Source organism: Corylus avellana, chromosome 9 (assembly GCF_965113065.1).
Source record: "Corylus avellana chromosome 9, dhCorAvel1.hap1.2, whole genome shotgun sequence".
NCBI classification, from domain to species: domain Eukaryota; kingdom Viridiplantae; phylum Streptophyta; class Magnoliopsida; order Fagales; family Betulaceae; genus Corylus; species Corylus avellana.
Window position 1 is genome coordinate 22527403 of NC_142498.1, and position 18804 is coordinate 22546206.

The 18804-nt window shown below is 36.3% G+C and overlaps 3 protein-coding genes and 1 non-coding gene across 6 annotated transcripts; 2 read left to right on the top strand and 2 right to left on the bottom strand.

Annotated features, from left to right (window-relative positions):
* Positions 1-1950: 1950 nt before the first annotated feature.
* On the top strand, positions 1951-4357 carry LOC132189739 (small nuclear ribonucleoprotein SmD3b). Its single transcript, XM_059604520.2, has 5 exons — positions 1951-2195; positions 3314-3366; positions 3486-3552; positions 3640-3696; positions 4039-4357. Exons 1-5 carry the CDS (start codon positions 2037-2039, stop codon positions 4099-4101), a joined length of 399 nt encoding a protein of 132 aa, XP_059460503.1. The 5' UTR covers positions 1951-2036; the 3' UTR covers positions 4102-4357.
* A 708-nt stretch (positions 4358-5065) lies between these two features.
* LOC132189142 (BTB/POZ domain-containing protein) lies at positions 5066-12242 on the bottom strand. The gene is made up of 13 exons (XM_059603690.2): positions 12121-12242; positions 10692-11602; positions 10231-10560; positions 9064-9294; positions 8537-8698; positions 7745-7957; positions 7605-7652; positions 7335-7390; positions 6840-6972; positions 6608-6682; positions 6445-6525; positions 5621-5689; positions 5066-5421 (listed from the first exon to the last, which is right to left on the bottom strand). Exons 2-13 carry the CDS (start codon positions 11487-11489, stop codon positions 5203-5205), a joined length of 2415 nt encoding a protein of 804 aa, XP_059459673.2. The 5' UTR covers positions 11490-11602; positions 12121-12242; the 3' UTR covers positions 5066-5202.
* A 1247-nt stretch (positions 12243-13489) lies between these two features.
* TRNAE-CUC (transfer RNA glutamic acid (anticodon CUC)) lies at positions 13490-13562 on the top strand. The gene has a single exon. It is a non-coding gene; the product is annotated as a tRNA-Glu (tRNA).
* A 449-nt stretch (positions 13563-14011) lies between these two features.
* Positions 14012-17510, bottom strand: LOC132189209 (G2/mitotic-specific cyclin-2). 3 transcript variants are annotated; one of them, XM_059603826.2, is made up of 12 exons: positions 17248-17506; positions 16981-17039; positions 16742-16877; positions 16494-16550; positions 16365-16410; positions 16139-16288; positions 15943-16068; positions 15411-15500; positions 15089-15310; positions 14901-14999; positions 14631-14809; positions 14012-14542 (listed from the first exon to the last, which is right to left on the bottom strand). In XM_059603826.2, the coding sequence occupies exons 2-12, from the start codon at positions 17033-17035 to the stop codon at positions 14401-14403; spliced, it is 1302 nt and encodes a 433-aa protein (XP_059459809.2). In that variant the 5' UTR covers positions 17036-17039; positions 17248-17506; the 3' UTR covers positions 14012-14400. The 3 variants fall into 3 exon arrangements, with proteins under 3 accessions (XP_059459809.2, XP_059459811.2, XP_088366964.1); XM_059603828.2 differs by having other exon boundaries at positions 15943-16065; positions 17248-17505; XM_088510838.1 differs by lacking the exon at positions 14012-14542 and having other exon boundaries at positions 14627-14809; positions 17248-17510.
* Between the last annotated feature and the right edge of the window lie 1294 nt (positions 17511-18804).

Below are 18804 nucleotides of genomic sequence, written 5' to 3' on the forward strand. Positions count from 1 at the left end.
AGGATTCGATCAACGCTATTATTATTTTGGTACGAAAAATCTCCTTAAATAATAATAATAATTATTATTTTTTGTTTCCTAGAACAATGCCATTTGCAAAGATATTTCTAAAAATAGTACTACTTTTGTTTTTATTGCCCAAATAGTGTTGATTGTGACACGATATGCCATGTTGGAAAAGGGGGAAAAAAACATAAATAGAAGAAATGAAAAGGTCGCTAAATAATTATGTTAGCCAGGCTCAATAACATATATTTTAGGATCCACAGTTTTTCTCGAAACTTATGAGTAATTTCTTCTAATTTAATATGTTAAACTGATATATGTTTACATGGTTAACATATATCAATTTAATAAATTGGTTTAAAATAAAGTATTTCAATCCAATTTATATAAAACTTTGTCCTTATAGAATATGTACGTAAAATAATATGAATATGAAGATGTTAAAAAATCTTGTAAGATACATTGGTACAACATGACATGCCAACGGCAATAACATAGATGTACCCAAATTACCGACGGGACGCTCCTTTGGGCCCAACTACCCGAAAATAAAGTTCAAAGCATCAAACGCTCCTCTAGTCCACTCGACCATTGAGGGCCAACAAGAGGCCTATGAGTTTTCAGCCTAGTGTGTTCCATCCTTTGGTTGAGTGAAGGGCTCACAAAATTCCATAAGGTGCAATGCACCCAATTAAGCTCATGCTACATTGTGTGTGTGTGTGTTTTTTAAAAAAAAAAACGAATAGGAAACTCTCTAAAGTATGTGATATTTTGTGAATCCACCTATATTGGATAAACTTTGGACTTATGTAAAGTGTCTCTTCACGTGGACTTGGTGATATTTTGGCTTCGTTGGTGGGCTAGCTCCAATAAATTGTTTGCGTATAAGAGAATTCAAACTTTAAACTTAAAATTGCCACCAAGACCAAAATCATTACAGCTTAGGCAATCCCTTGGAGTTAAACTCATGCTAAATTGTATAACTATCCTGGACCAATCAACAAAACTCCTTGATTTTCCACATCACGTAACCGTATGGAACCACATGGAATAACATTGCCAATATTTTCCTAGGAGAAATCTCCCATAGCTGCAACCATAAGACGGGCAGGAGCCGAGACCCGTCTTGGAGAAGGCAAAAAACTGCCACTTTTAAGTAGAGAGGATGCGACTTCTTCATGTACAATCTATTCTCTTAACCTTTTTTTATACTTTCTTTAATTTCTCTTCCTTATTTTCCTACTGACTTAATCATCAAAGTAATTCTTACCGGGACACCCAATAAGCCTCACCACTTATCTTTATCTTTCTTACAAATCTCTTTCATTAAGCATGTTGTGTGGTCCTTGTATCAACAAATAAACACACATTATGCTCTAAAGTAAAGGCATTACTCTCTCAATCACGTTTAAGGTGCTCTTGATGTCTACAAGTCATTTCAAATATCAAAATTTATATATCTTCCATTTTAACGTATCTATGAGAAGTGTCTCACAACTTTGGAATTTATATTTAATGTGTCCAATAAGTATAAAACCCAATTAAGCAAATTGGACATACAATATTTGTAAATATTTGATAGGCTCATATTTTTTGTATCATATGCAATATGTTAAATTCATCTATTACTAGTATACTTTTGAATTTTTATTATATAAACGCATAAGCATTGCTTTAATAAATAAGAAGCAATAAAAAATCGATGTAATCATGTAAATATTGTAGACCTATGACTCTATGAGGATTTATTGAGTCGACCTAAAAACCATGGCGGCCTTAGTAACTAGATTAATAAGTCGGGATAGTCCTAATAACACAAAGTCGCCTCAACAGCTAGAATCAAACTTTTTGCATTCCACAATTGCCACCATATACTTTCGAAAATGATAAAAATACCCCCGATCACTGTCCCGGAGCAATAGCGCTATAAAATCAAGTAGCGCTATAGAGTCCACAGTCAAACACGGCGAAAGCTTGGGGGTTTATTAGGGTTTTGCAGAGAGCAACCGAGTGAGAGACAGAGAGACAACATGAGCCGGAGCTTGGGAATTCCGGTGAAGCTGCTACACGAGGCCTCGGGGCACGTGGTCACGGTCGAGCTCAAGAGCGGAGAGCTCTACAGAGGTAGCATGGTCGAGTGCGAGGACAACTGGAACTGCCAGCTCGAGAACATCACCTACACCGCTAAGGTACCTAAAACCCTAGATTTCCTTTCTCTAAATGTTTTTCTATTTTGATTAGTTTCATTGTTCGATTAATCCTTGAACACCCCAAAGGACATATTGTTAACCCTAGTGATGTTTGGTTGCTCGGATTTTTATTTTTTTTGTTGAGTGGGAATCGATAAAATGCATAATTAAAAAGTATACTCACTGAGAAGATTAGGCCTTTTAGGTTCTGAATGATTGGTGCAAAGATTGTATGCCCTGTTTCGTATAGTTTTTATATGGAATAAGAAAACGGCGACACACGGAAAGGAATCGGCTATGTTGCGCTCTTTTGGTCTAGAAAGAAAAGTTAGGATAATGCAGAAAAGAATCCTTTAAGTTATTTCAAGAGAGCCCTTCAGTCTCTTTCTCATTTTCTTCGATCCTTTTTGCTGTTTTTTTATTTCTCATAGTTCAGAAATCGTACCAATAATGTTGAATACATTTTTCTTGGCTAATTCATTTCACGAGGGATCATAGTTCTATTAGGTCCTACTCTTTACTTTCACAGGTCATGAATTTGAATGATCAAGGAGACTAAAGCTCTCTTTATGGGTATGGATGGTGTCCTCGGGAAAATATATGCATTTAATGTTGATTGTGAAATTTGACATCATAAGTTATTGTTACACTTCCTTTAGATCAATCTCTATATCCTGTAATCTGCTTAATTATTTCTGGATAACAAAGTTTGGTCGATCTAAAATGAGAGGGATATTTGCCCACAAGCAGGCAGGGGAGATCACAAACTGATAAATATAATGTTTTTTTTTTTTTGTTTGCAAAGTGAATTGAAATGTATATTGAGATGTTGTTTTACGAATGTGGAAAAAACTGGGGCCACCAAGGCTGACACTTGCTGGTATACTTGTAAGTACCACTGGCATTGACATCGAGACTCATACCCAATGTTTCTGTCTTTTAGAAGTTTTTTGAAGGCCGTTGTTCCTGGTTTTTTAAGATTTTGTGGAAAAATCAGATGTTCAGTTTCTGGTTCTAATTGAGTCAGCTTGAATAGTTATTTAGGTAATTATTTCTGCTGTTTCCATTCTTATTCTTATTTTTGTGATAGTTGCTCATTCTAATTGACAATTCTACAGGATGGGAAGGTCTCACAACTTGAGCATGTCTTTATTCGAGGCAGCAAAGTGAGGTATCTAAGTCATATGTTGTTTGGATAAGAATATCTAAATTATATGTTCCTTGAGCCACTTTTGTTGGCTACATACAAACTGACTGCAATTCTTTGAAAATGATGTGAAATTTTAACAGGTTTATGGTCATACCAGACATGCTGAAGAATGCTCCAATGTTCAAGCGTCTTGATGCCAGAATCAAGGTACCTCACTGTTTTGAAGTTATTAGAATCTCCTGAGTCACTCCTTACTTTACTTTTTCTGACCTATGCTTTTTGAACTTCTTAAAGGGCAAGGGTGCGGCACTTGGAGTTGGCAGGGGTAGAGCGGTTGCAATGCGGGCCAAGGTAATACTCTTCTGTATTTGGTTTGTTTACAGTATTATTCTCTCTGGCCAATAACATCTTAAAAACGAGGTTATGGTTTGAGACACTGATTTGAGATTTGTATTTATGAACCTAAATGAAACAAATAGTTCAGTGCCTTCTAACTGCATGAATTGTCATGCCTAGCCCTCTTAATTGCAGATTGTTCCATGAATGGTATTATTTTTGAAATTTGAGCATTTGTCTGGCTTAGACAGCAAAACACATTGATATCATTGTTGTTGGTATACATAACATGTTTCTTTCTCATTTTTAATGGATTGGAAGGGGTCCTGACTTCATATATTACTTTCTTTTTTACAGGCTCAGGCTGCTGGTCGTGGAGCACCACCCGGTAGGGGTGTTGTACCACCTGTTCGGAGGTAATCAACATCTGAGTGGTTTCTTGTCCTCTTCATTCTAGAGCATCGCTTGTCTTCTGTTGGTAGCCTGTCGAATCGTAGATCCTGCCCTTGACATCCTCAAAATTTTATGTAAAAGAATGAGTTTTCGTTTGGGAAGAAAGAAGGTGGAGACCATATTTTCTGGATCTTGATGGACTGATCTTACTTTATTAGATGTATGCTATTGCAAATTACCTTCTATTATGTACTATTAGTGTAAGTGATTTGTCTTTCGTGTTTGTGATTCTCTCTCTTTATCTTTCATATCTATAAAAATTTAAGAAGAAAATGAGAGAACCTTGTGGGTAAACTTTTACTGAGCACGCAGCCAACTCAAAGGACATTTTTCATGTAATGATGTAAACTTTTAGCACAACTTTAGTCGTCGGACCGCATTCTTTTTGCTAGTCTACTTATTTGGCTTGCCAAGGTTTTGTGGTACACTTATATTTAGCAACTTCTAGCTCACTCAGTGATTTATAGCAAGTTCTTTTTAGTAAATGATCTACTCTTGGCAGTTGGCACCACTTCATCTAATCAAATTGTGGCGCAGTCAATCAACGAGACCACTTTCAAACAAACATGATTTTGAGTGTGTTGGGTCCTGCGAATTTGCGAGTTACAATAAAATTGTAGAAAATATCATGATGAAAAGCGGTATGAAAATGTGAAAAATTTACATTCTCAAATTGCAGGCAATAGTGTATTTTTAAAAGCCTATAATTTTAAAAATTAAATTACATTTTTACGAAATGTTTAATTATGTTTTAAATATCATGTTTTCATTAATTCCGTTCTAAAATCAATTTTTTTAACCACACGTTTTGAAACTGTTAAACTAATCATACCCTTTGATTGATATCTTTGGAATTACCCTTTGATCAGATGAAAATTTGGTTATGTATCGGGGTAGATATTTGCCTTTATGTTTGGCCACATGCACGATGTAAAAAGAAAGGCTCGAGTTTATTCTTGCTATGTTCACATAACCAAGCAAATGTACATGATGGGGGCAATACAAATAAGGAAAGAAAGCCACAGACGATTAAGATACAAGCCAGAGAGGGAAGTACTTGCAGTCAAGCTAATGGAAGTAACCATAAAGTTCTAAGAAGCAAATGCTGAAGTTCCAGGGGTTAGAAGCATCAGTGGTCGGGCTGGTCAGTATAACCCTGAAGAATCTGAAAGGCAGGAGAGCGTTAGGTCCAACTATAGGCCACGATGCAAACTGACCAGGTTTACACACTGTTTGGTCATTCTCATGTATTCTCAAGTTTGTCCAAGTCTTCCCATCCAAAGAGCCCTGAAGAGAGATAATCCAATCAATATTTCACCCGCCAACCCATTTTTGGTGAGACCAAAACAAAGAAAGAGTAATGCTAGACCAACAACTTGTTGGCATGTGACAGTATGTGATTGAAGCCACGTTGTAAAAGAGTTGTAGGTAAAGCATTATCCAAAAAAATACAAAACATTGCTCCAATCCTGAAGATGGTCTTTACCTGAAGATTCCAAGATCTCATGTAAGCCCTTGAACCGTCCTGTCTCAAGGTGTAGTAGCTGCACATAAGCTGCACCAACACGTCTTGCATCAGGATGTAATTAGAGAATAACCATAATATTGAGTAACCTAATGAAATGAAGGTACTGGGGAAAAAAGCATTATATGACCCACGATTTGGCTTCCAAAAATATAGCTTGATGCCTACAATTATTTAAGATGGTTTAGGGCTCACAAACACATACAGAGGAAAACTCATTCGACTGTATGAATCGGCCCAACTATGGCTCCATTTTGATCATACCCTATTGGTGTCTTTCCTCATCCACTCTTTTCACTTACTCTTCTCTTTTCTGCAGGAGGCCTTTTGGTGTAAATGCACATATCAAATAAACCCTAGAGCTTCCTTGTTTCTTTTGATTATATCAGTTTCTTGGTATTTTTAATTTGTACTCTCCAAAGGTCCAATTGTTCCCAAGTCTGAGATTCAACCTACCATTTTCATTTTTAAGGGCGTGAGACTCTCAGACAGGACCTTAATTTCTCAAGTGAAGAATCAGTCCAAACTGAATGTCACTTCAGAAGGCTAAATTGAGCTTACAGACATCGATGTTCAGGAAATTTGTTCATGGTTTTATCAGCTATTTGGTGACCATGATATAATCATATAAGAAGACTTGATCAAATTTGATGCTCGGCTTTTATATGCTTATTATGATAATTCTTCTTCTATGGTGCTTGTATGTCCAAACTTGAAGCACAGCACACAACATTAGGTTTTGTTACTTAATAACAAAATTATATCAGAAGAGTTATGTATGAAACCTGATGGTCTTGGCCTGTGTCAACTGCCCACCATGCACACCTATGTCCATCTTGCATCCGAGGCCCAGCAAATGATGTTCCCTTTATGTAGGATAATACGTTTCAGTTTCCAGTTAAAGAAGCTTATGGTGCAACAACTTCTACAAAGTTGGTTTCATCATACCTGATAAGTTCTGGAGGCCAAAACCTTGGGATCAGTGTATCGTGAAGGGGGACTGCTGGCTGTAATAATAATTCTCTGAAAAGTTCAATTAATAAGGGATAAGTAGCTGAATTAAAAAGAATCAGTTGGCCTATGAAGAACTTGATTTAGATTTTTTTTTTTTTTTCTAAGAAAAAAAAAAAAGAAGAATAAAAAGTTGACAAAGAAAGAAAGGAAGTATTAAGGACTTTACCTTAGACAGAACGGGATTTACCCATTGATGTTTCCCATATGATGTGCCTGCAAAGTACAGAACTCCATTGCTGTCCCCATCACAGATGTACTGGAGCTCCTTATAACTAGATCGCCTATGTTGAAATCTTGCACTACAAAAGCAAGACCACTTTAGCTAACTCCTTAAAAATGTCTACAGAAAGAACTCTACCAAACTCATTCTCCTCAGCGACCAAAGAAACTATTGTGCATCATGTGTTATGGTTCTATCTGATGCATGGAGTTTAACATTATATAATAAGCAAGACAAATGCTAGAAAACTCCTATTTAGAAGTTTCCATAAAAAAATATTATCCAAACTCATTGTTCTTAGCAAACCAAATAAACTATTTTCCATTAAGCATTATCCCTCTACCTTAGATAAAATGACAACTTAGTCCATTAAGAAAGGCCCCTACAGCAAGAGATCAGAAACCATTAACATAATACAGCTCTAAGATACTTCATACTTACTTCTGATTTTCTAGCCTTGCCAATCCAAACTCTACATAATTGATGGCCTCCTCCACCTGGGACATTAACATATCAATTAGAAACAAAATTCCATGTCAACAAATAGTATAATTAGTTTTTGATAATTAATGTATATTCATTCAAAGCACAGAGGGGTGTAACCGTAGTACACAAGGAGTATACTAAAGAACCTCTAAATTATAGAAAAAGAAGAACCTAACTCTCAGAAAACAAATAGTATTATTAGCAAAAAGGAAATTAATAACTTACAAGATTATCAAAATTATGAATATGCCTACTAATGCGGCTCTTCTCCAACTGCAAGATGACAAATATAAGAGAAATCAAACTAAGGCATCACTATATTTAGTAGACTGGCTGATAAGTCTCTATATCAAGGGCCTATATACCTTCTTAAGTAAAGCATGCGGAAGTAACGGAAATCGCACGAAACGTAACAAGTCATGAACTGACAGAAGCCTTTCCCCAAAAAGGTGTTCAGGGGCCAAATTTATTATTAGCTCATCCACCACCTCCCACCCATACAATTCCTTTGCTCCCAGGCCCCACATTAAAATTGCATTGAGAACTTTTTCTTCAGATGTTACTGTCAAATCTGGATGCTGCAAATCCCAAAACATATTGTAAATGATATTATCAATTGATTTTCAAAAAAGTATCAATAAAGTGTTTGGCTGGCCAAACTATCAGAGTAAGACAACTTAGAAGTAATCCTATATGCTTTGGACTTTTAATTTTGGCCAAGGACATGGGGTTTTCCTGTTTCATCTCCAAGAAATAACAGTATCTGAAAATCCAGATATAGATGGGCCCATACTTCTAAATTGCAATCGAGGTACTTCAGCAAATTCCTGAGTGCTTCTCCAACTCCTTACCAATATAGTGTCATATGTGACAAACCGTCTTTGGTCCAACATATTAAATTACCAAATCAACAATCGTTTTCTTTACATATTGGAGAAGTGCGACAGAGAAGTAAACCACTCACTCCTCTCACCCCACTTCCCACTCTTCAAGCTGGTAACCATACTCCAGTTGTGGAGCATTTGCCCCTTCCAGTTCTACGTTATTTAACCACTTATCCTGTTCTTTTCTGGAGAGAGTATGTGTGCCCTTATACGGCTATCTTAATCCTAAACTTAACCATCAATCCACAACCAGTAAGCAACTTAAGAACCAACCTGAATTATATTGCTAAAAGTTGTCTCATCTAGCAAGATGAAGGCGAGGCTTGCAGTTGTACAATAATCAAAGTGCATTGCAAATTTCCTCTCACATGTTTCTTCGATATGTTTACATGATGGGATTGATGAGACCACTTGGAGGATTGGACCTACTGAGTCCTGCAACAAAGTTCAACAGTTAGCTTGAAAAGCAACAGTCCAACTACTTTGCCAAAACTGTCTGCTTCCTCGTCCATTAAACTTGTGCATAATAGAAAAACTCGTTGTATGACCTTCCACTAGGAGAACTCCATCCCTGCATATAATATGTACATGAGAGGTATTAATATTTTATAATTCATTCTCAATGGATCTCTTCTTTTTTTTCTTTTTTTTTTTTCAGAAGTCCGAAACCGCAAGTCACTTCCCCGTCTTTTAGTTCTAGTCAGACAAGCAACATACTGTGATAATGACAGACAAAAACAATGATCTTATCTACAATTGGAAAATCAAATTATTTGCTAAGATAAGGGTTGCCAAACTACCTCCGAGAGGCATTCTAAAAGTGTTTTGCAGCATTCCTGAAGAAGGAGAGTAACTCCAAATTGATCAGCCAAAAACAAAAGTTGGAGCAACAAGGCACTGGAATCCATAATGACTTCCATATCAAGTTCACCGCTATACATGAACTCAAGCATAGCCTTGAATGCTTCTGGTGACACATCCCTCAAAGAAACCTCTGACGACATGGTTTCACTCATTCCATTTGTGAACATCTGCCAAGTTCGATTTTTTTACTTTAGTAGCAAATCCCATGAATTGGTAAAAGAATAAAAACCAACAGGATCCACAAGGAGCAAAGAACTAATAAAATATCTTCTTCTTCTTCTTCTTTTTTCTTTTTCTTTTTTTTTTTTTTTTTTAATAAGTAAAAAGAACTAATAAAATACTTCAAAAGACATACATAAAGAAAAACCTTAATTCCTTTGATAAACCTATATGCCACTCCCTTTCTAGTAGTTTATGCCAACCTTGTGTGTGCCAGATACGGACATACAAACAGAGTACGCAGCATTGTTAGACCCCAAGAAGTTAAAATTTAAAGGGTATTCACAATTTAACCCCCTTTAATATATAAATGATAATGTTTAACTTGTCTATTTTCTGTGTTACAAGAGTCTTCTTGCCAAATCCAGCCATTTTCCCATTTAAATCATGTGAAGATGTAGACGTTCTGGACAGGCAATGAGAAGAAAATGGTTAAAATGACTCTTTGTTCATTTGAGGCTTTGAGCTTATCATGAAGGAAGCCTTAACCTGACAGTGAACAATAATAGTAGTGTTAAAAGCAAGGGCCCCGAACAAAACAACGAAGCCAAGTTTTTTGTTGTTTGCTGTAGATTTCTTTGACCCTACTCATGCAGAATCAGCCAAAAAAATTTGAATTTTACAACCATTAAAGAAAAGCTATTATGGGGCTCAGTCAGATTCTTACCCAATTTCTATTAGAGGTATAACAAGTTTCTAATCCATTTAGCATAATTGAATGGAAATTCCAGTTCACCCGACAGAAAATACTTGTGTCCCTGTTCAGAAGCTAATTGCTTAACCATGGGAAGATTGCAGTTGTGCAATGTCAGAACTTACGTCCCGAAATATCCTATATGCCATATAAGGGGCAAGGGAGTCACACAAGAATGAAGTTTTCTCACCTTTGCAAAAGGGACACTCCACAAACTGAGAATAATTTTATGAGGCTGGGCAACAAGACCTTGGCCCTCAATATAGAGGTCCGTGTCACTGAATTTGCCAGTTAAGTGCAATTGTTTGAGCTTTTGGAGATTGACAGGAAGTCCAGAAGGGAAGGTTGCACAACAATGGGGCCTAGTGCTCGGATATGATAATTCCACATTCTTACCCGAGTCAAACAACCTTTTATTTACTTTAAGCCGTTCCATGGTTTCTTCACACTGCTTGACCAATGACACCACTTCAAAATGTAAGCCCAGAGCCCTCAAGAAACCAAGTTGTGACTCTGGAATCTACGACAAACATAAACACGAGCACCATTAGAATCTAAAGCTCCATAACAAAGTTACAACAGACATAGCTACGAGTATTTGAAAGTCAGGGAAATAAAAAAGGGCATATGAGACTCAGGAAAATAAAGTACCTGGGTGCGGCCTGTGTAGATATATTGAAGAAGCGCATGGAGAACTGGATAATTTACATCCTTAAGGTGGACAACATCTTCGGACGAACTCAAAGGAAAATTACCTGATGCTTCCAAGATAGCCTTGTGAGCAGGTACCGGTCTTTCCTCGGTGTCAACAATGAAAACCATGTCAGATAATTCCCAACTCTCAAGAAAATTTGCAAGACCCCATTTCTCATAATCTGTGAACTCATTTTTCAAATCTTCTTCCGCATCCTCCTCAACTTCTAATTCACCACAATCCACATGCTGCCGCAAAGATATATGATTATGCCTTAAAGGCAACACATTCACATTTCTATAGCCTACATGTTTATCCCAGCTACTAAGCCCAACATACTGAACGCTACAATTCGGATTCGAATCTAGCCACTGAAAGACCAGATTCTGAAAAGGGTATCTTCCCTTACCAATACTTATCAACCCGTCGTAGATACTGATCCAATAGCTTTGAAACGCCGAGGAAGAACAAAGCCCAACACCCGCCACATCAACCACAGGTTTCCCATCTACCTCAATTTTCAACCTCTTATTCCTATGACTACCCAATATAATTGTATAGTGAGGACTATTATCCCTTTTGTAATGGTAGTGTTGGCTTCCGACATTCTCCCGGAAAACCAGGGTGACATCGTTGTGAGCAAAAGCCTCAAAAGCTACACAACCCCTCCCGGCTTCCCGAAATTTCAAATCCTTTCGCCAAGTACACTCAAAGGGTGCCACTGTAAGGAACTTCTTCTCTTTCATTTCCATCATCTTTCCTTGTACAAGAACCCAATTTCTTTTCACTCTCCCTACACACTTACACTGGAAAAATCGACAATTTCTATAGGAACCTTACATAATGAGAGAGACACCACCTTGTCTATCTGAAGACAAAAGGACAAGTTTTTATTAAAGCAACAAGACAGACATCTCATGTAAAAGACACTCATCAAATTCAATTTACCATGAATACGCAAAAATGTGAATTTTTGTGCTAAAATTCAACCACCATATCTCTAGTGGTAAGAGACTGACGCAAAAGTTTTTTGAGTTGTTAAATAAATTATTACAGTTCAACTGTTCAAGCATGCTATCTAAGGGTAACCCAGAAATTGCTAGAAGCCTCCCCACTTGACACCAAAAGATCTAAAACCACTATAAACGACAAGTATCAATCAGAAGCTCGCTCTCAATCCTACACCGCATTCTTATCCAAGTACACGACCAGGACAAAAATATATTAGAGAAACCTCATATAAGGCCAAAAACACCAAAAATTTGGCAAATGAAAGTCATGGGTATTGATTAGAACAGAAGAAAAAAAAATCAGGAATGGATCAAAATCCACCTCAAAATTCCATTGATAAATGGGAAGTCTTTTCATGGTGAGTATTTTCCTTACCTGGTTAAAGATTCATGGGGCCATCTTTGTCAGGGAATCGCAGAACAAGGACCCGCGCACGAACGCAGATATTTTCTACAATTTGGAGAGCAATTTCGTAGTTTTTGGGTGTAGGTGGGCTCCCATTGATACAAATAGTGGGTGGTTTGCAAGTCGGCCATTGGGTTGCGTAAAATTTCTGGCTGTGAAAGGGTCTGACAGATGGAAAGTGAAACGTGGCAGCTGGGCATGAATTGCGGTGTGAGAGGAAATTTTTGGAGTATTGTTTTTGTTGAAAGGCAACGTCGATGGGTAATATTGTCATTAGCTATTATCTTATTCAATAGCCACCTTTGTGTTCCTTTCCTTGCACAGAAAACAACCATGAGAGGGGTGTGTAGTGACGATAATTTGTGGTCGTTTGTATCGGGTTTGAATTTGGTTTAAGCACTTCTTTTTCTTTTTCTTTCTTTTTTTTTTTTAATTTATTTTTTCAACAACCCCATATCTAATTTCAAGTTTTTTTTACTAGAAAGATATTAATGAAATTAGAGATAAGCTATTTAAAAATTACATGAAATGTGATTTAGGTTTTTATTTATTTATTTATTTTTTTAGCACTTAAAGCCAAATCTATTTTAAGTTAGTTGTATCGACACATGAATATAATATTACACACGTCAATCATACCTCAATCTATTTAATTAAATGGATCAAACTCATCAATCTTAACTTGTTAAATTTGCGTTGTGTTCGTATATAATTTGTAGGTCGTGTCAAAAATTGTTAACTCTAAATATTGCTTATCAGGTTTGGGTTATATTGAGACATGTGTATAAGACTATATAAGTTAACTTTAATTCAATTCATTTAATAAAACAGGTCAAACTCTTAAACCATAACTCCAAAATTGATGTTAAATTCATGTCAAGTTTGCAATTCGCTTCAAAAATTGTAAGTTTAAGATTGTCTAAGCTTTAAGACCAAATTAATAATTTAATTTAGAAGGGATCGCTAGCATTGAAGTGTTTTTAGGACCTAAATATATTTTAAAAATTTTTTGATACTAGTTTGTTTTTTTGTGTGTCCCAACAATATCTCACATAAGATTTGTCTTAACACGTGAGGCTCAACTTGCTTGAACTATTATTTAAGTAGGTGAGACATTTTCCAAAATATTTTAAAGAATTTCCTTATACTCTACAAAAATGAAACAAATGCAGTAAGATGCGAATGTTAGGAGATTTCTTTTTCGCATTTCGATCCTTGTTTGGTGATTTGATCAATCCGTTCTCAATCTTTATGTAAAATTATCTGAAATAAGAATTATTTCAAAAGATATCGAATAAATTCTATAATAAATATATTAGATGCCGTCTAGTTAGTAAAATACGTTGTAGTCTAGTTGGTTAGGATACTCGGCTCTCACCCGAGAGACCCGGGTTCAAGTCCCGGCAACGGAATTTTTACATATTTTTTCGCTTTTGTTTTTGTTTCTTGTCGTTTTTGGTGCAATTCTTACTTGTGGTAATATTGTAAATATTACAATATTTTTTTAGGAATATGATTATCTTCATTTTACACTAACTTGATTCTCTCCATTTGGTGCAATTCTTACTCGTGGTAATATTGTAAATATTTACAATATTTTTTTAGGAATATGATTATCTTCATTTTACACTAACTTGATTCTTCTCTCCATTTCAAATATCATTCTCTTATTTTCTATCCGCTTCAATTTACTACTCTAAATAATCTTCCATTGGCATTATCACTAGTTTATATTGTGTTCTCACTTGGTTTTAATGCTTATTATCTCCTCTTTGGTCCAGCATCTACAGTTTAAACAGACAGATAATGCATGCCCGTTCAAATTCAAGTAGATAGTATAAATGCAAAGCTCATCTGCTGCGTGAAATCACCTCAATAGATTATAAAATGCTTTGAGCATAAATGGCCGAGTTCAAGTAGAGAGTATAAATGCTTTGAGCCATCTATCTGTGGAACATGGATTAACAAAACAAACTAATGAACATTGACTTTATCATTCATTAGAGGACAATATCCAAAACAAGTTTTAAAAAGAACTGAAATTATTTTCCTCTACAAAAGGAAAAAGAGAAAAAAAAGAAGAAGAAGAGGAAATCCCTCTTATGTTTATAAAAGACTGATTTTTGGAATACGATATTAGAACCCAGGGGCAACTTTTGTTGCTCAATTGAACCCCAACCAACCCCCAAGTGCCTAGTTTAGTTAGTCTTGTGTTTGATGCATCATCATCTGTGTCTTTGCCCTGGCTCATCATCTGGTCCCCAAGAGAAAGTTAGCAGGATCAGTTTTTGCAGCATAACCATACTTAGAAGTATTATACTTCCGGTGAACACCAGTGAGCTTCCCTGTGCCAGATTTCTGGTGGAAATCAACCATCATCCTTGAGCATTCCCTATACAAACAGAAAAAGAAATGCATCCAATTAATTGCACTGATTCATAAACTTGTAATAATGATATGAAGACAAAATAACCGCTTACAATAGTTGCTCCTCCGAGTAGCTGGTGTACCACTCGCAGGTTTTGCTCCACTGCTTAAAGCCACCGAGGGTACATTTAGCTGTAAATATTGCGGCAGCAGCCAACAGAGAAGGTGAAAACTTCACCATCTCATATTCAACCAGGCACATTTCGATCAGGAAGAACGAGAGCAGCTCGAGCTGATTCAAGGTCACAATAAAATCTCTCTAATCAAAATCATTGCTAAATATACAACTGTACAGTTTAGTTGATTTATTTTATATTATATACCTTCTTGTCAGCTTCAGCAGCTTTGAGAAACCTCCTCATAAACACATATGGCGTGGGAACCGAGAGGTTGAACTGTAGGGAATTGACCATAAGCTTCTCCTGCATGGCATATAATAAGTGAATCATATGCTCTCATCTTAATTATGTTTAAAGAGAATGTAAAACAAAATGCTTCTAGTTAAATCTACCATCTCAAGCACTTCTTTTCTGCTGTAAGCCCTGTCAGAAATCACAATGAAATCCTCCACAACAGGAACTGCAACTTCTTCGTATTTGCAGGCTAGAAGCATCGCTGTTACTCCGACAAGCTGGAGTTTCTTCCTCACCACTGGTTGAGCAGCTAAGAATCTATCAATCAGGTTTACAGTAAGAAATAAGGTCTCATCCATCAGTTCAAACTTGTAGTGCACCTGTAATTTTATTCATTAACTCGTTAGTGATTTCAGTTAAACTAGATGAGACCATATACCATATCCTAGATTTAAGCCACTAAAACGAAGTTTAATGTACCTCAATCAGCCAATCAATGAGAATAGCTCTCATCCTCTCGTTAATATCAGATTGCTGTGCCATGTAGTTTGCTGGGACACAACTAGAACTCTGTAAGGGAACATTGAACAAAAATATTAATTAATACATTGTAATTGTATTATGAACCAGCTATTCATCAACCAAACTCCCAATTACTGCATCAGTAAGCGTTCTACTATCTAGGACCACAAACTCCCACCTTGTGAAGTTTTTTTTTTTTTTTTTTTTAATAACATTTTCCTTGACAATCTTCCATATATATATATATATATATATACTTTTCATTAACCTAAATTCACTTAATTAATAAGCCTTATACGTTCCTACAAGGCCCAAAAATTCTCACCTACAATATGATAGTCAACGGTTTCAAAATGATCCTCTAAATAGATATCAAATTAATTTGTTGCTAAAAAAAATAAAAGAACTCGGACTTAAACAGGACTACCAAAGCAGTTTCATGATTAAACGAAACTCAAATGAAGCAGGTAGAGTGGAGATTAAGTATCACCTCTGCTTCCTTGTAGTATGTATATAAATCATTAATATACTCAACAACTGCAAGTTGGTTCTTTTTATCGCAGCTGTCTATGTCAAGAACTGGCTCTTCGGCTAGGTCTTCCATTTCTACCTCCTGCTGGAAATCAAAACACATTAATACCATTCCAACCAAACATTTTAAGTAAAAGGAGAGGAGCAGAAAATACCATTCGATAAATCTCCTCCAGCATTGCTTCTGTGTGTTGCACAAACATTGGCAGATCACTAGTCGCCTTGTAGTCTTCCACATCTATGATGGTACAGTAGTCTTCAGACTCACTAGGATTTGGGACCAAGTGGACTGGTTTCTCAGTTTCCTAATAAATCAATCCAATCTTAAAACCGACCTCATGTAACCAAATCAACTATCTTCAATGATCACAGTAATAGTACCTCTGATATAGGTTGCTGCGTATTCGACATCTGGGCAGCAAACTTCCTAAAAATGAAAAAGAAAAGCAAAAATCAAAAGCCAAAGAAAAACTTTTAAGCACAAGAAACATTTTGGAGAAGATTACTGACCTAGTAATTGGTCGATGTCCCGGAATCGGAGGTTTCTTACTGCAATCTGCATGTTTTCTGTTTACCAAACCGAAAGTTCTATTAAGTTTCTTTGTCTTTTACAATCTTTTGATTACAGTATAAAAGTAATGCGCCTATTTCACCCACTCGAATTAAGTTGCTAATAATTAAGGTTTCTTTCATTTTCTTCTACTTTCCTCTGGTTTTTCCCATTTTGACCAAATGGACACTAGGTTTTAAGTACTTACTCAGAAAAAACATTTTTGCTGACCGCATAAGGGTAAGGAAGAGCTCCTTCTATATTCTTGTTAATGTTGCTCAATGCTCTCCGGTTGTGTCCAACCCGCAAACCCATTTTTCCACCACCGGCATGAAATCCACCTTCTGATTCGCAATAAAAAAGTGCCAAAAAAAAAAAATCCCATTTTTCAGACTAGGGCTTAGAGCCTAAACATAGAAATTTCACAACCAAATCCGGGCCTAGTACCTTGAAAATTTGTGAGTCTGATCCCGCCCGGATTGTTTTCGTCTGATCCAGCCATTTCTCTAACAAAAAAAGACGAAAACAAAGATTCAGAATCCAATCGCAAAAACACAAACCCAAATGCAAATCCCACAATCGCAAAGTTGAGAAAGAACGCCGAAAGCCCTCGATCGAAAATCGAACCAGAAAGAAAATAGAAAAGAACCCAATCAAGAACTGAAATTCACAAGTAACACCCAGATCGTTAAATTCCAAATCCCACCAACATACATTAAGAAAAATCCACGGATTCCCTTTACCGATTCCAATCAAACAAACAAAAAATTCCAAACTAAAATACTCCTTTGAGCCCCTGACACGATCTTTCTTGAAACGCCAAACAAAAAAGAGAGACTCTTTAGAAAAACTGCATCAAAACTCCAAGCGATCTCTCTCTCTCTCTCTCTCTCTCCCTTCTCTGAGCCTGTCTCGTTCTTCAGGTTTTTGGGGTTTATCCCCCCCCAAAAAAGAGAGAGGAAATTGGACGAACTGTATGAGCGAGATTAGGACCCAATGAGCGAATATATGTGTCCGCTCTCCAAATTTTTAAATCCAACGGCTAGTGAACAGTAGCCGTCCGATCTCCCAGATTGAAAAGTCGCGTTCTTCCGTGTCTGCCCTAACGGCTACCTTCGCATGTGCTTTTCAAATTTTCACAGCACACTTTAACACATTTACATGCCTTCAAAAGGTTGGGTGTATTTAAAGCTATCCTCTCTGGTTTTATTAGTGTTACTTAATTCGTCTCCATCACAGATTTTGCCACGTAGTGTGAAAGTCAAACACTCAATGGCTTATATTTCACGTTCCCTCTACTTGTTAATTATCACGGTATTGATTTTTTTGTTTTTTTTGGTAGGTAGCAATTTAGCATGCGCTCTAGAGCACTATGGAGTGGGATTGAGCGGGGTGTTTTGAAATACTAGAATGACACGTAATGAAGGTGCTAACCGTTGACATTGATGGTCTTTTCATGATCAAACATGGTCGATTTCATTGAAATTGGGGCAATTCAAAAGAGATTGTAGAGGTCTTTTATCGGAAACAAGTCAAACAACCCCTTAGAATTGCTACTAATAGGGGGCTTATATAATTTTCTTTTTATAAGTTGCCTGAATTTCATGGGCATGCTAAATATAAGAGATTCTTATCTTTATATAAAATAGGTTTGACTTGACTGTAATTGTGAGAAGTTTTTAATAGGATCTATTTGTCCGAACATGTGCTTGGTTATGTGGGCTTTATAGGGTTTTTTCTTTCTTTTTTTACTCAATTAAACCACACTTACAGGAAATAATTGTAAAAAATTTCAGTTCACTCAACACTTAGACGGTCCAAATTGCTTGCAATTCGAATAACTACACACAGAGAGAGGCTATGAGCTCACCTTCCCAAAGTGCATATCTTATTTGTTCGAAACAACTAATTATAAGGAATTTCTATCCATCTGTATTACCCCACAGTTTGTAAATTGTAACGGACAACATTTAATGTTAGTTGGTTGGTGGGAATATTAAGGTATTATTTCAAAGTGAGTTTTAATTGCACATTCTTCTTTGTGTTTATCCTTCTAATTAATAGTATTAAAGCTTATCATAACAATAAGGTAAATTGTGCAGATGATGACATAGATACATATGCTTGAAAAGTTAATTCAAGATAGGGTTTCAATTTGAACGAACGTAATCCCAGTATCCCACCTACATTGATTTTGATTTAAAAGATAATTGATTGGATAAAACGGTCAAGGCAATGCTAGCTCAAGTTGTTGCTCGTGCTGCAGACAAC

What these genes read in the sequence shown, in the direction of transcription:
- LOC132189739 (XM_059604520.2), top strand. Translation starts at nt 2,037, where the DNA reads ATGAGCCGGAGCTTGGGAATTCCGGTGAAGCTGCTACACGAGGCCTCG. An exon ending in ACATCACCTACACCGCTAAG is followed by an intron (nt 2,196 to 3,313) that starts GTACCTAAAACC and finishes ACAATTCTACAG; the next exon opens with GATGGGAAGGTCTCACAACT. An exon ending in GTCTTGATGCCAGAATCAAG is followed by an intron (nt 3,553 to 3,639) that starts GTACCTCACTGT and finishes AACTTCTTAAAG; the next exon opens with GGCAAGGGTGCGGCACTTGG.
- LOC132189142 (XM_059603690.2), bottom strand. Translation starts at nt 11,489, where the DNA reads ATGATGGAAATGAAAGAGAAGAAGTTCCTTACAGTGGCACCCTTTGAG. An exon ending in CGCATGCTTTACTTAAGAAG is followed by an intron (nt 7,653 to 7,744) that starts GTATATAGGCCC and finishes GTCATCTTGCAG; the next exon opens with TTGGAGAAGAGCCGCATTAG. An exon ending in TGAGATCTTGGAATCTTCAG is followed by an intron (nt 5,422 to 5,620) that starts GTAAAGACCATC and finishes ATCTCTCTTCAG; the next exon opens with GGCTCTTTGGATGGGAAGAC.
- LOC132189209 (XM_059603826.2), bottom strand. Translation starts at nt 17,035, where the DNA reads ATGGCTGGATCAGACGAAAACAATCCGGGCGGGATCAGACTCACAAAT. An exon ending in CATACTACAAGGAAGCAGAG is followed by an intron (nt 15,501 to 15,942) that starts GTGATACTTAAT and finishes GTTCCCTTACAG; the next exon opens with AGTTCTAGTTGTGTCCCAGC. An exon ending in GAAAAGAAGTGCTTGAGATG is followed by an intron (nt 15,000 to 15,088) that starts GTAGATTTAACT and finishes TATGCCATGCAG; the next exon opens with GAGAAGCTTATGGTCAATTC.